Here is a 14,851-nt window from a genome sequence, read left to right on the forward strand (position 1 = left end):
TATGAGAAGACTGAGAGGCACTGAGGGCCTAAGTAACTTGCCCACAATCACACACATAGCTGGTAAATGGTTGGACCCAGGTTTGAATTCAGCTGTGTCTTCTTTAAATCCCATGTTTTGAATCATAAAAAGCAATAAACTGGCACTTGAGCTTTTTGAAGTTACATAGTAAATCTCACAGATACTCTAAACTGAGGAAATTATCTTTTATGAAGTACTCATGCTTAACTGTAGTTTATTGTATTACAAAGAACTCTAAGGGACTGTCTAAATTCTTTTGATGGCTTGAGGTATAGTTATATTAATGCCTAAAATATTAGTATTTCTTGAAGTAAGTGAACTATTTGCTTGGAAATTGTTCCATTCGAGTTGATGTAAGAATTGATAAATATGCTTTGAAACAAAGGAAGCTGTTGTCGTAGATATTGAAGTTGTATTTAAATTGAATTTAAAGATGGCTATTTGCAAGCCCTTTGAAAAACAAAGTTTTAATTCCAAATTTAAGATAGAAAATTGCAAATTATATATATTTTAAAGAAATTGTGGTACATCGAAAAACCAGGAGATTGAAAGATCTGCTTTTTAGACCTTATTTTGCCACTTATTTACCCAGTGTCTTTGCCAGTTACTTCACCTCTACCCTTAAGCTTCCATTTCTTCATCTGTAAAATAAACCCCCAAATTCAGAAATGCTACTAGCTCTGTTAAGCTAGTTGCACTGGTCTGATGATTACATGGGTAATGTCATATAAAATTGCTTTGTGAACTGTTGATATAAAGCATTTGACATTCTTGCCAGGTCCTTTAAGCTCGGAAGCAAGAGTTGTTGTCTGTTTTAATTATATGGATTCTTCAGTAGTTTTGGGGTATGTAGAATTAGTTCAGTGGATTCATTGTATTGATTGTTTCCATTGAGAAGTATCTGTATAAATTAGTATATAACAGACTAAGAATTCAGGAACTCCAGATTAAGTCTTCAAATGAAAGCTTTTCTTTATCAAATTCTTATGTCCATGTGTTATTTTTGCTGTTATCTGTGGAATGTTACTTTTTTTCAGACGAGGTGGTAAATGACAGTGTAAACTAAATCACTCTTTGGATTGATAAAGATCTACTTTAAAAATTTTTTTAAAAGAAAGTGGATGTTTAAAGGTTAAAAGATATTGGAAGGGAACATAGTAAAAATTTTGAGTGTAATTGAGATGGGGGTTTGTTAGGTGGTAGAAGCAGAAAGGTAATATTTGTAGTTAAAAACCCCATAATAGATTCCAGTTTAATCCAAAAGGAATAATTACTGAATACCTTGAGTATCAAGCCAGCATTTTTACCTCTGAGCTGTATTCACGAGGGCATTGTTATGAAACAAGCACACTGTCATTGGAGCTTTGGAGGAATGCTATTGTGTACCCTCCATTGTAGAGGGGGGAATTCTTCCATCTCTTCTCTCTCCTATTTCTCCTCCCCTCCCTTCCAGGTAAAAAGTTGAAAATTTGTATAAACCTTACTCTAAAGTCTTTGATAAAGCAAAGAAAATCCTGTAATGTTTGGCTGATTATTTTATGCATATTTGCATTATAACAGCATTAGTTATGGTTTGAGAACACACTGTGTGCTAATAGGCATTTTACATATATTCTATCATTTATTCTTCACAGCAGGTCAGAAGTTTAGTATAATTCCTCCCATTAGAAGTTAAGTAACTTGCTCCAAAGTCACACAATGAGTGATCGAACTAGTAATCAAACTCATATCTCTGAAAACTCCCAAATCTGTGATTTTTTTCAAAATACCATGCTGCTTTCTTGATAAGGAGATTTTTTTGTTTTTATAGATCTTGCCCAACAGCTTAAATGTGCAGCCACATTTTGGTTAATCCTGGGGCAAGAGTACTTACTACCCTAAATGGTGGTGATTTCCAGGTGAACATGGCTCTCACCCACAAAGCTCTTCTGAGTTTTGTGGGGAGGTGTTCCCCTCACTTGTAGACCCTACTATCAATATAGCTTCCCACCTTCACTCAGGGATTCTATGACCCATCACTGAACTTTTCTGTGAACAAACAGACTCTAGTTTTTAAGGAAAGTAAGCATTAAGCTTTGTGATGGGGATTTTTGTATTTGGTCTTCTTTCAGAGGTTTCAAAGGAAGTTTGCACATGTCTAGTGAATATATCTGCTCTTACATTATTGAACAGCTCTTATCAGGAAGTTCTTTTGTAATTCTAAACTGAGGAAAATAGCTCATTAATGAAGGGCTGTTTTGTTAGTGTTTCATTAAAAAAATACTAAAATTAGAAAGTGCTTAATAAAGAGCATTTTCGGATAACAGAAAAAAAAAGTGCTCAATTGCTGAGCCATGCTGGTCAGGCCTTTCGCTACCTTTGAGGCATTAATTCTTAACCTGATTCATATGGTAAAGTTGCATCATCTAACAAAGGAAGGCATCAGTATTTTTGGCTTTTATCTAGACAAACTTTTACATAGTATAAGTTATACCATGCTTACCAGAAACTCTAATAAAATTGGGGGGAAAATTTATTTAATAAATGCCACTTATTTCTTTAAAAGCTTTCTAAACATGGGTGTTTCGTGGTGAAAAGTTAAGAATTAGCCCGACTGGCGTGACTCAGTTGTTGAGCATCGGCCTGTGATCCTGGAGATTGAGGTTTGATTCCTGGTCAGGGCACATTCCTGAGTTGCGGGCTCGATCCCCAGTTGTGGGTGTGCAGGAGGCAGCCGATCAGCCTCTCATCATGGAGGTTTCTATCTGTCTCTAGCCCTTTCCCTTCCTCTCTATGAAATCAATAAAAATATATAAAAAAGAGAAGGGCTCTTTAAAAAAAAAAGGAATTAGTGTTCAGCAGTGTCTGGCTTAATATTGAGCAATAATGATTACTAAAAATATGATTGATTTATTGATTGAAAGTAACCAATGAACTTTTTTGTTTTAGGGAATGTTGTGGGCAACTTGGGACATTCTTTCTTCAGTCAAAGTTTCCTTGGCAGTAAAGAACATGGTGGATTCTTGTATGTGACATCTACTTACCAGTCACTGCAAGACCTTGTACTCCCAGCCCCGCCCTACTTGTTCGGGATTCTCATCCAGAAATGGGAGACTCCTTGGGCTAAGGTGTTTCCCATCCGACTAATGTTGAGACTTGGAGCCGAATATCGACGTAAGTAGTAAAATACTTTCTTCTAAAACACATGAACAAGATATGATGACTAAATAAAGTTCTGAAATATTTAGAGGACCACCCCATGATACCGATACAATTCAGCAGAAGTAGTATCTTGAAATAGCTAAGCTGAACTTAAGCCATTTTCTCTACTCGTTTTGCCTAGAATGGGAAGGACTAAAAATATCAAATGAGAAAGTTGGTGATTATTTATTATCTTGTAAACTTACTGATTTTATAGTTCATTGATAAATACCTAATCACCTTGAGAAAAAATAAATTTGAATTTAAGAAGTAACTTTATTACCATTTCTTAATCCTCACCTGAGAATATGTGTTTTTTTAATTGATTTTTTTAGATAGAGAGGAAGGGAGAGGGAGAGAGAGAGAAACATTGATGTGAGAGAGAAACATTGATCGGTTGCCCCCGTATGTGTCCTGCCCCAGGATCGAACCCGCAACCCAGGTATGTGCCCTGACGGGGAATCAAACCTGCAACCTTTTGGTGCATGGGACAACACTCCAACCAACTGAGCCATCCTGCCAGGGCTAAATTTATTTTTTATAGTGTCTATATATGGCAAGTATATTTTTTGTCACTTGGTTAGAAAATAGTTACAGCAAATTATATTTTATGTAACCTAACAGATACTGGAAACTAGTGGTATAGAGATCACTCTCAGTTGAGAAGGTAAGCAACAGAAGAGCTTCCTTCCCATGATTGTAGCAGTGCAACTAAGTTGTGATTTTTTTTTTTTTAAGACAGCAAGGACGAAATGCAATCTTTATTTTAAATTTTATATCTTCACCTAATTGAAAGCATCCTGGTCTAGAAATCAGACCACTTGAATAATTCTTAACTCTGCCACTTACAGCTCTGTAACTTTGGTCAAGTCACTCAAGTTGTCTGATTGTCAGTTTCTTTTGCAACTGGCGCTAATAATGCTTGCCTTTTATATAGGATTTTTAAGAGGTTCAAATGAGATGAAAACTTATTTTATAAACCATAAAATACATATTACATGTACTCGGCAAGTCGGCTTCATCATTTCATTTATTCATTCATTCAACAAGAATTTAATTTAATAAAGGCCTACTGTGTGTCATGAGTTCTGGGAATTCAGAAATGGCCAAGACCTGTTGTAGGCCCATGGAAACCTTTGTAAGGAAGACATACAGAAATCATGAAGTAGTATATTGTATTAAAACACATACTTAAAGTTAACAGAGTTCTTTGGGAGCTCCAAGATTGGCTGTAATTTCACCAAGAATGAAGGAATTAGATAAATATGTCTTGGACCAGGGGCCTCTGGACTGAACTGTGAAGGAAGCATTATGAATCAGCCTAGTGAAGTAGGGATAGGAAAGGGATTGTATGCAGATGAACCAACATCTTGTCTTCAACAGACAGTTCAAACCATAAAATAGTTTAAGGAGTGAGCCAACTGGTCAGATCACCTGGTATTTGGCTTCCCTAAGTAGGGTCCTGGTTAGGAGATGTCTTAAGAGTGAATTTTTTAATTATTATATATTAATTTATTTATTTAATTCTCATCCGAGGATATTTTTTCCATTGTTTTTCAGAGAGTGGAAGGGAGAGGGGGAAAGAGAAAGAAACCTCAGTGTGAGAGAGAAACATCAATTGGTTGCCTCCTGCACGTGCCAACCGGGGCCGGGCATTGAGCCTGCAACTAAGGCACATGGCTGTGACCAGAATAGAACCCTAGACCCTTCATTCTGTGGGCCAGCGCTCTAATAACCACTGAGCCAAACCGGCTAGGGCTAAGAGTGAATTCTTTTAGACTGCTTGAGCACAGACGAATCAAAAGATACTTATTTCCTGGATCATATTAATCCACTTTGAAGAACAGTGCTTCCTGAGACCTTGTGGTCATTTTTGAAACTGCTGCATCAAAAGGCTTATTCTGGTCATCAAATGACTGGTGTAGTTTGTAGAAGGCTCAGAATTTGCCTGTGATGCTACCATGCTAAATACTTTTTGAGCTCTAAATTTCATATGCTTTTATGAGCCATTATATTTTAAAAACTGTATCAACCGTGGTATTTCTTTTATCCAAAATTTTTTAAAAAAATATCTTATTTCAGAAGGAGGAAGGGAGAGGGGGAGAGAGAGACAGAAACATCAGTGGTGAGAGAGTCATTGATTGGCCGCCTCCTGCATGCCCCTGACTGGGGATCAAGCCCACGACGTGGGCATGTGCCCTGACCGGGAATCGAACCTCGATCTCCTGAATCCTAGGTCAACACTCAACCGCTGAGTCACGCCCGGCCGGGCTATCCAAATTTTAAGCTGCCAGACTTAGTCTTATCATTTCTCATTTCCATAGTTTATCCATGCCCACTGTTCAGCGTCAGATTTCGGAAGCCATTGTTTGGAGAGACGGGGCATACCATCATGAATCTTCTTGCAGTAAGTTGGGAATTTTTGCTTTCTTTTTCCTTGTTAGCGTTTGTATGGGAGAAGGAAGAGGTTTTATTATTTTGTTGATAGCAAGGCCTCCCCTGCTTCAGGCAGGTGAAGATTTATGTTAGAGGAAAAAAATATATATTTTTTCCTTTGGCAAATATAAGGAGCTTTGGAGTGAAATAGTACAGGATTCCAGCCCCTGATTATACACTTATTATCTAAGTGAACTTGCCGGATTATTGTGAGGACTAGAGGTAATGTATAATGGAAGCACAGAGCATTCTGTCTTCTTTTTATTTTAAGCCTAGCGTCCTAGAGTATATCGAGGTTTTTGTAGAATCTGAAAACTTCTTACAGCCTTTTGAACTGTTAACATCTTGGTCCAGATGATCACTGTCTCTTGCCTGGATTATTTTTGTTATGTTTATCTGATCACCTTCCTGGTGTCCCTGGCCAACCCTCAAACATTCCAGACTCCCCTCATAACAATAGACATGTGTGCTCAGCATTAATCTGCCCCCCCCCCCCCCCCCCCCGCCCAGACTGTGATGGTCATCCTGGCCTCACTGTTAGGGTAGTATAGGATTACTGGGTCTTTTTCATATGTAAAACCAATTTTTAATTACTCATTTCGTTAAATGTAAGTTGCCACACATCTTTGTTTGAATACAGTCCACGCATAAACCTGACCAAAAAAAAAGTAAAGGTAAAGGTCCTTATAGTGGCCCGTTAGACCCTTTGACCTTGGCTCCTACCGCTCTTGTTCATTTTGCTTCAGCCAGACTAGATGTTATGTATGTGTTTTACCCTGCAAATATTCATTCAGAGCCTGGGGTATTCCAAGCATTTGGAATATAATTGGAACAAGACAAGAGAGAGTCCCTACCCTTTTAGAGCTTACCTTAGGGGGAGGAGACAGTTAACAAATAAATACAGAAAGTGGTAAGTGGTCTTGAAGCAGGGTAAGTATTCAGATGTTTGTTTAATATTGTACATAAGAGGTAGGTGAAACTTTGAAATCTACTTCCTTATAACAAGATGGAGTACACACACACACAGTGGGACTTTCATTATCCTTATAACTGGGATCTTCCCACTTTGACATTTTTGCCATTTTTGCTAATTTTATTACTCTAAGTGAAATCCTGCCATCAATGACTTCTTTATTCCACTTCAATCTGCTTTTGCCCAGGACTTCAGAAATTACCAATATACATTGCCAGTCGTTCAAGGTTTGGTGGTTGATATGGAAGTTCGGAAAACCAGCATCAAAATTCCCAGCAACAGATACAATGAGGTAAGAAGGCATATTTTTCATAGTTCAATGCATGAATGAAGGTGAAAAATACAGGATTACATATAAATTTTATTTTTAATTGTCAGTGAAATCAGTTCATAATATTATATGACCTAGGTCAATGGGGAATTTCATAATTAGCAAGATATTAAATTTATGATTTATTTAGTCATTGGTTGTGCTTTTGACCTTTGGATGCTATGATAATCAGTGATAAATTTGCATTTTGATCAAGATATACAATTAACTTCATAACATTCATGGTGGAATCTTTTAGTTTTTCCCTTTTACTGTAATACATGTTATTTTTGACTATCCTTAATGTTTAAGCACAGATCACTTTAAGTCCTGAAATGACATTTAAGTAAGGTTCCAAAAGCTAATGATTGCATCCTGAATTAAGCCATATTTTGTAACTAAAATAGAATTGTCATAATATACACTTATTAACAAAGTTATGTAAACAATGCTCTTTACCTATTTGTCATGTGAAATCTTTCTTGAATTTAAAATTTTTTTTAAATTGTTTCTAAAATGTCTAGTAGAAATGTGGTTTAAAAGAGAAATTTTATTTTAAAACTTAGCTTGATATAATGCTTAAAATGTGTTGTTTGTTTAAATTTGTTGTTTTTTAGGCAGGGTGGTAACTCCCTGATTACTTCTTTCACCACTTTTTTTTTTTTTTAATATCTTTATTGATTTCAGAGAGGAAGGGAGAGGGAGAGAGAGAGAGAGAAACATCAATGATGAGAGAGTCATTGATCAGCTGCCTCCTGCACGACTCCAAATGGGTATCAAGCCCGCCACCTGGGCATGTGCCCCGACTGGGAACTGAACCACCATCTCCTGGATCCTAGGTTGATGCTCAACTGCCTAGCCCATGCCCGGCCCAGCCTTTCACTACTTCATGGTCCGAAATAATTTCCTCCTTCCCTCTCTTTTTTTCCTCTCTTTCTTTTTTTTTTCTTTTTTTTCTCTCTTTTTTCCCCCCCTCCTTTATTCAGACTTCTATTTACTTACTCAATTGTACATTCAATAGATATTCTATACTTGGTATGCACTTAGAATCACACAAATGTTTTCCTGGACTTAGAAGCTCAGGGTTCCGCATTGCTATATGTGAGAATGACCTGTGGGAAGAAAGCCTTTACCCATGGCTTTCTCTGTGATGGCTTTTTTTCAGAAGAATAGAAAATAGTAGCTAGAATGTATGCTTAATTTTTTCTGGGATACAATTAGTAGTTTTTAGCTGTTAGTCCTACCTTGGAATAAATATCAAGCATTAATAGACTAGACTAGGTAGAGGCAAATCTTTAAAGTGAACTATTTTTATATAATTTGTGCCCTAATAGTATTAAAAGAGATTATACTTTGAAAACTTGTTTTATTTCTCATATTTGAAGCTTTATTATCTGTTTCACAAACATAGCTTAAATATATTCTGTGTTCTGAAATACAAAGATGAGTAAGAACATTGTGATTGCTTACTGTCCGGAAGTAAGATGATCAGATATCATCCCCAAATCGGTGACATATATTGCTATCCTTGGTGTTTGCAAGATGGTGCTTTGTATTGGGAAGTGGTCTGTTTAGTATATCTGTAAAAGCTATGAGGCTCCCCATAGTTATTTCAGTACTCACTAACGACACTCATGACAGCAGCTGCCATTCATATTATTTGTCTTTATCTGAATTCTGCCTCCTAGGTTTATGGTTGTGCAGGTTCAGAAATCTTTGTTCAAAAATAGTAACTGTATTTCTTGTCATGTATTACGTTTCATTTTCAGTAAAGTTCACCAATTTATTATCACATTTTTCTTACCTGATTTAGCAGAATGACTTTTTTTTTCTAATTCAATTTTTGTGTTTTTGTTTGTTTGTTTTTTAAATATTTCTTTATTGATTTCAAAGAGAGGAAAGGAGAGGGAGAGAGAGACATAGAAATATCAATGATGAGAGAGTCATTGATCAGCTGCCTCCTGCACTCCCCCAACTGGGGATCGAGCCCGCAACCCGGGCATGTGCCCTGACCAGGAATTGGACCCCAGTCGCCTGGATCCTAGGTCGATGTTCAACTGCTGAGCCACGCCTGCTGGGCCAATTTTTGTTTTAATTCAATATAATTGTATCTTTCACAATCTTGGAGAGTTGAACTGTGTTGAGTCTAATAAGTCTCCACTTTATATTTGAAAAAGTAATCTCTTATACATTATTTCATTTAATCAACCACAATATTCTACTTTTCCTCTCATTCATTTTTTCATTTATACCCATAATCTTTCTTATTACTTCCTAAACTGTTTCTTTTTTGCTTTATAACTTTGTACAAGCTATTTCCTTATTGATGCATAATTCCCCTCTTCTTCACCTGCCTAACTCTCATTTTTCAGGTATCAGCTTAGATGGCATTTTCTCAGATAGGCTTTTGTTTAACTCCCAATTGAGATAACCCTCCCTGTTCTAAGCATGCCTAGAATTCCACACATCCTATGTGTACTACTCACTACAGATGGCCCTAAAGTCTGAGTAATGTTTTATTTTCTGGCCTTCAAGGAATACATTTCTTTTCTCTTAGAGAAGAGGAACGAGTAGTTCTCTTTTTTAAAGAATGATGGGAGTTGGTGAAATATGCACTGGAAAATAGTGCAGAGAAGGGAAGTGGTGTTCCATTGACTATTGGTATAACTATTCCTAGTGTTTTATGTAGAAGACAGTATTTAACCACAGGTATAAATTAAAATAAAAGAGGATCCCCAGGAAGGAACACTGATTGCAACAGAAGGTCACTGCTGAACACTGCATGCTCAGAATAAGACTGTCCCCTCCCCCCATGAATAGTGGCTCCAGAACACTGCTTCTAGACAAATCCCTAGCTCACCCTGTCTCCCAGTGCTCACAACTTTGCTGCCACTGTTGGTCTTGAGACCACCAGCTCTAATCTCATATGTTCAAGCACCACAAGAAGTAGTGGACTCCTAAGGCATCCTCCATCTCCCACAATTTAATTTCTATCTTTGTTCATCTCCCTGTCTGACCCCCTTTCTCACTTGTTTTAGAATACCCAAAGGCTCAGTCCTTTTAAGTTTATTTGTATCTGTCCATTTCCTTGGTGATCTGTCCAGTCCTCTGGCCTTAAATATTCTCTCTACTGATGTCTTCCAAGTGTCTTTCTCCAGCCTGAATCTCTCTCCTGTTTTGTAGGCTTGAGTTTCTTACTCCCCACTTGACATCTCTATTGGCATAGGCACCCCAAACTTAACAAGTTCAACTCTGACCTCCTGATCTTCCCTCAAAACCTGCTCTTCTTGCAGCCTTCCCTAAGTTAATGACAGTCCTATCCTTCTAGTTACCAGGCCTAAAACTTTGGAGTCATCTGTCTTTTCCTTTATATCCCATGTTTAATCTATCAGGAAATTCTGCTGTATCTAGAATCCAACCACCTCTCAATCCTTGGACCTGTCTTGGTCTTAAGTTAACATCATCTCTGCCCTGGATTTGTGCATTAGCCTTCTGGATTTGTCCATTAGCCTTCTATGGTCTTCCACTGGTACCCTTTCCCCCATCAGTCTGTGCTCAGCACAGCAGCCAGAGTGATCCTGTTTAAGTCAGATCATATCACTCCTCTGCTCAAAACCCTCCAAAGATCTTTTATCCTACTCAGAATAAAAGGTGAATTCCTCTACCCTATTTGTACTCCTTAACCCATTACCTCTCTAACCTAACTTCTTACACCTCTTCTTTTTCTGTCACTCAGCTCCAGCCACACTGTCCTTAATGTTCCTTGAAACTACCAGGCACTCTACCATGCCGCCACCCCAGGGCCGTTGCACTCACTGTTCTAAGTGCCTCTAAAGCTCTTCCTTAAATAATCCCATTCTTGGCAGATAAGAAAGCTAATCCTCTTTTTTGATTACAGATGATGAAAGCCATGAACAAGTCTAATGAGCATGTCCTGGCCGGTGGTGCCTGTTTCAATGAGAAGGCAGACTCTCATCTTGTGTGTGTACAGAATGATGATGGGAACTATCAGACCCAGGCTATCAGTATTCACAATCAGCCCAGAAAGGGTGAGCATTTGAGCTGATGGAGATGATGATAATAGAGGATTGTACTGTACTTGGAGAGATGGATGTCTCAGCCCCATAACACTTTATAGAAGGGTGACCACAAACAACCTGATTAAATTAACCTTTGCAGGTTTATTCTCCAGGGTTATGTTGACTCCCCAAGTAGCCAGACTCAGAGTTGCAAATGGCATCTCTGTTATTGGGAACATTAGAAAATACTGCCTCAGGATGTTGACAGGGCCAGCACCTGTATCTGAAGGTAGGAGACTAGGCCATAGTGAGAATATACTTAGATTTGGAGCTTGTTGAATGACCACACTCAAAGAATGTTAGTTAGTAGGTTGACAGGATTCGGAAGGGAGGCTCCTAGGTTCACTGGTACTCAGAATGTGGTCTCATCACTTAGGAAATTGTTAGAAATGAAGAGTCTATGTACGCCCCAGATCTGCTAAATCAGAATTTGCATTTAACACAATCCCTGTGTGATTCAAATGCACATTAGAATTTAAGAGTCACTGCTCGGTGTGACATTTTCTGAAGTGTCTTATCAGATTCTGTGGTTTTAAAAAATATTCACATAAATAGATAAAAGTCTTGTTTAATACATTAAACTGAGAAATCCTGAGTTAAACAAGTTTAAACAGATTTCTTTACTGTAGGACTTTTCAGAGACTTTAATAAGCTGATGTGTATTGTGATTTTCCAAAAGGAGGGTGGTGCCTAGCCCTTCCTGAATTTATTTGGCCATAATTCTTTCTTCCCTCAGAATATCTCCTAAAACCAGCTTTCTTTAGTGTGCTTTATTAATACTGTAGGTTACTTTCTTTAATATATATTTTAAATCAGTTGTTTAGTAAAGGCATAAAAGGTATTTAGCCTTTGTAATACTATTCAGATGCTCCCTGTTTGTCAAATCACACCTAGAATATTTAAGTAAGTTCTAGATATCATTAAGGTAATTGATGATACCCATTGGTAAAACTGGAGGTTCTTCAGAGGATGATTCAAGGCCTGTGAGAAATCTGGAAAGTAGGCCAAAGGAAGACATCCTGACTGAAGTATAAATGTTTAACTTCAAAAGGTATAAATTGGAAGAGAGTGAAAAATAGCTCTCTCTATTTTTAAGGTTTTCTATTATGTGGAAATAAGATTCAGCTTGCTCTTTGTAGCTACAAAAGGCCAAAACCAGCACCATTGGGTGAAAGTAACCGGGATCTAGATTTGGGCTCAGTCTGAGAGCACACTGTCTCACACTCTATAGCACCGAGAGTGATCGAGAAGCGGGATGGACTGCCCTGTGCTGTTGTGGGCTCCTTCAGTAGGAGCCTTGACAAAAGCTGGATGACCTACCTGTTAGAGATACTTGTAGGGCCATTGGGTAGGGAGTTGGAACAGCTCAGTCCAATTTAAGATGTGGGGAAATAAAGACAGTGTAGAGAAGTTTTCATACAGCTAAATGTATTAAATATCCTTTCTTTTATGAAGAGCGAATGGTATCAGGTGTTTGTCTTTTATTTTTTGGATTTTATTTTGTTTTGTTGTAATCTTCACCCAAGGATATTTTGTCCATTGCTTTTTCAGAGAGTGGACAGGGGAGGGGGGGAGAGAGAGAGAGAGCAAAACATTGATGTGAGAGAGACACATCGATTGGCTGCCTCCCTCTTCCGAGCCTACTGGGGCAGGGAACTGAGCCCACAGCTGAGGTATAGGCCCTTGGCCGAATCCTTGGCCGGAATCGAACCGGGGACCCTTTAGTCCGCAGGCCAGTGCTCTAACCATGAGCCAAACCAGCTAGGGCAGGTGTTTGTCTTTTAAATATGTGCTTATTTTCTTAATAGCCCCACTTGGTAAATAAAATAGTTGGCAACCATATCTCTATATTCAAAATATATTTGACCTAAAAAATACCCTGGAAACCAGTGAATTAGATCAGGGGTCAGCAGATTTTTTTCTGTATATTTTAGGCTTTGCAGGCCTGCAGTCTTTGTCGTCAACTACTCAACTCTGTGACATTGTATTTCAAAAACTGCCATAGACACTGTGTAAATGAATGGACATGGCTTGTTCCAATATAATTTTATTTGGAAAAACAGGCTTCAGGCCACGTCCTAGATTTAACCACTAAGATTTCTCTGCCTCTAAGATTCTCTGATTCTTGATTGGAGGAAGAGCAAAACAATGGAAGAGTGTACAATAAAACCTCATTCCCAGCCTCTCATAAGCATTAGAATTATTGGTTACTTGCATATTATCCTGTATAGAGTTGGTGTTTTTTTGTTTTCTGGATGATGATGGAGTTCCAAACTAGTAAATATTTTATTACTATTCTCAATCTCAGGGTCTGTCTTTACTAAACTATTTCTTTTGCCATTTCAGTGACTGGTGCCAGTTTCTTTGTGTTCAGTGGCGCTCTGAAATCCTCTTCAGGCTATCTTGCCAAGTCCAGTATTGTGGAAGGTAAAGGATGAGTTGTTTACTGCATGTACGTTAGTTCAGCCCCAATTGTACAACTGAAAAGCAAAGGATACTAAAGGAAGTTTTGACATTGTTGCCATAGAGTTCTGGACTCATCATTTATTCAGTAGCATCTCATTCTTCAGCTATTTAAAACTGTCATAATGGTGCTTAGTTCTCCAAAAAAGGGAGTTAGTAGTAGAGATCCTGTGGGACAGTACAGAAAAATTAAGAAATGGCCTTTCAGAACTTTGGGATAAGGTATCCAAGGGGACATAGTCTAAGTTTAAATATATCATTGGGTGCATATCTGTAAATATGTAGATGAAGTTCAGTCCCTGTTACTCACAAGAATATTGCAGTCATCACTTGGGATACAGGAGAAACCCTGTTGTGTCTAAAGTGAAATCAACAGGCAGGTGTTTTTAGCAGAACACCTCTTGGTGCTTGCTCCTCATAGCACTTTCAGTAAGTAAGAGTTTGGCTCAAAGAACAAAACCTGTTTGTGTCTGTCAGCTTTAGAGAGCAGAGCAAAGTTGTACATTTAATCCCAGAGGGGTTTGCTAGATGCCAGGTACCGTTTTTCACCTGCCACTCTCCCTGGCTTTTCATTGTTTTCATCTATATCATCTTGGTGGTGATTCTCAGATGGCGTCATGGTCCAGATCACTGCAGAGAACATGGATGCCTTGAGGCAGGCGCTGCGAGAGATGAAGGACTTCACCATCACCTGTGGCAAGGCAGACGCCGAGGATCCCCAGGAGCACATCCACGTCCAGTGGGTGGATGACGACAAGAACGTCAACAAGGGGTAAATGCAGCACACTCCCCCCGAGGCCCTGGTTATGGGTTGGGCTCTGGGTTTGTCTCCACTGGTGTTTTATAACTCGACTGAAGCCCTGCCTAAGAGAAAGGACTGCTTTGTGTACATAACATAGAATTTTAAATTTCTGGTTTCTTGACTTCATCTCTGAAGGAGTTTCCCTACATATTATTATTATTATTTTAATTTGTCTTTATTGTTGAAAGTCTTACAGATGTCCCCTTTCCCCCTCATTCATCCCCTGCACCTGGCATCTACCCCCGCCCCCGTCTGTGCATATTTTTGAAGGGAGAAGGAGGGGAGAAATTGATGAAACAAAACAATTTATCTAAAGTTATTGAGATAGTAGTAATACCTAAGTCTTTTATGGTTTGCAAAACTTTTATTAATATTATTTAATTTGATAGAACTAATGTTATTCCCATATTACAGATGAGTAAACAAGAGCCAAAAGGATAAATAACTTCTCAAAGCTAGGAAGTGGCAGGGCTAGGACCACCTCCTTGGGCTTCCAATGCTATACTCTTTCCCAATATATGGCAACTCTTGTTCTGATGGTTGAAACCAAAATCTTGGAGTTGCCCGTATCTCATACCCTATACCTA

At 38.3% G+C, this 14,851-nt stretch overlaps 1 protein-coding gene across 3 annotated transcripts in view; it reads left to right on the plus strand.

Moving 5' to 3' along the window:
- The window catches only part of ZFYVE9 (zinc finger FYVE-type containing 9), an 87,812-nt gene that overhangs the window by 63,158 nt on the left and 9,803 nt on the right, over positions 1-14,851 (plus strand). For all 3 annotated transcript variants that reach the window (XM_081145197.1, XM_081145199.1, XM_081145198.1), the window contains 6 exons: positions 2,950-3,174; positions 5,526-5,608; positions 6,798-6,902; positions 10,819-10,969; positions 13,346-13,426; positions 14,072-14,234. In XM_081145197.1, coding sequence (XP_081001323.1) covers positions 2,950-3,174; positions 5,526-5,608; positions 6,798-6,902; positions 10,819-10,969; positions 13,346-13,426; positions 14,072-14,234 — 808 coding nt within the window. The remainder of the gene's footprint in view (positions 1-2,949; positions 3,175-5,525; positions 5,609-6,797; positions 6,903-10,818; positions 10,970-13,345; positions 13,427-14,071; positions 14,235-14,851) is intronic.

Source organism: Miniopterus schreibersii (genome assembly GCF_964146895.1).
Source record: "Miniopterus schreibersii genome assembly, chromosome: 8".
Taxonomy (NCBI): Eukaryota; Metazoa; Chordata; class Mammalia; order Chiroptera; family Miniopteridae; genus Miniopterus; species Miniopterus schreibersii.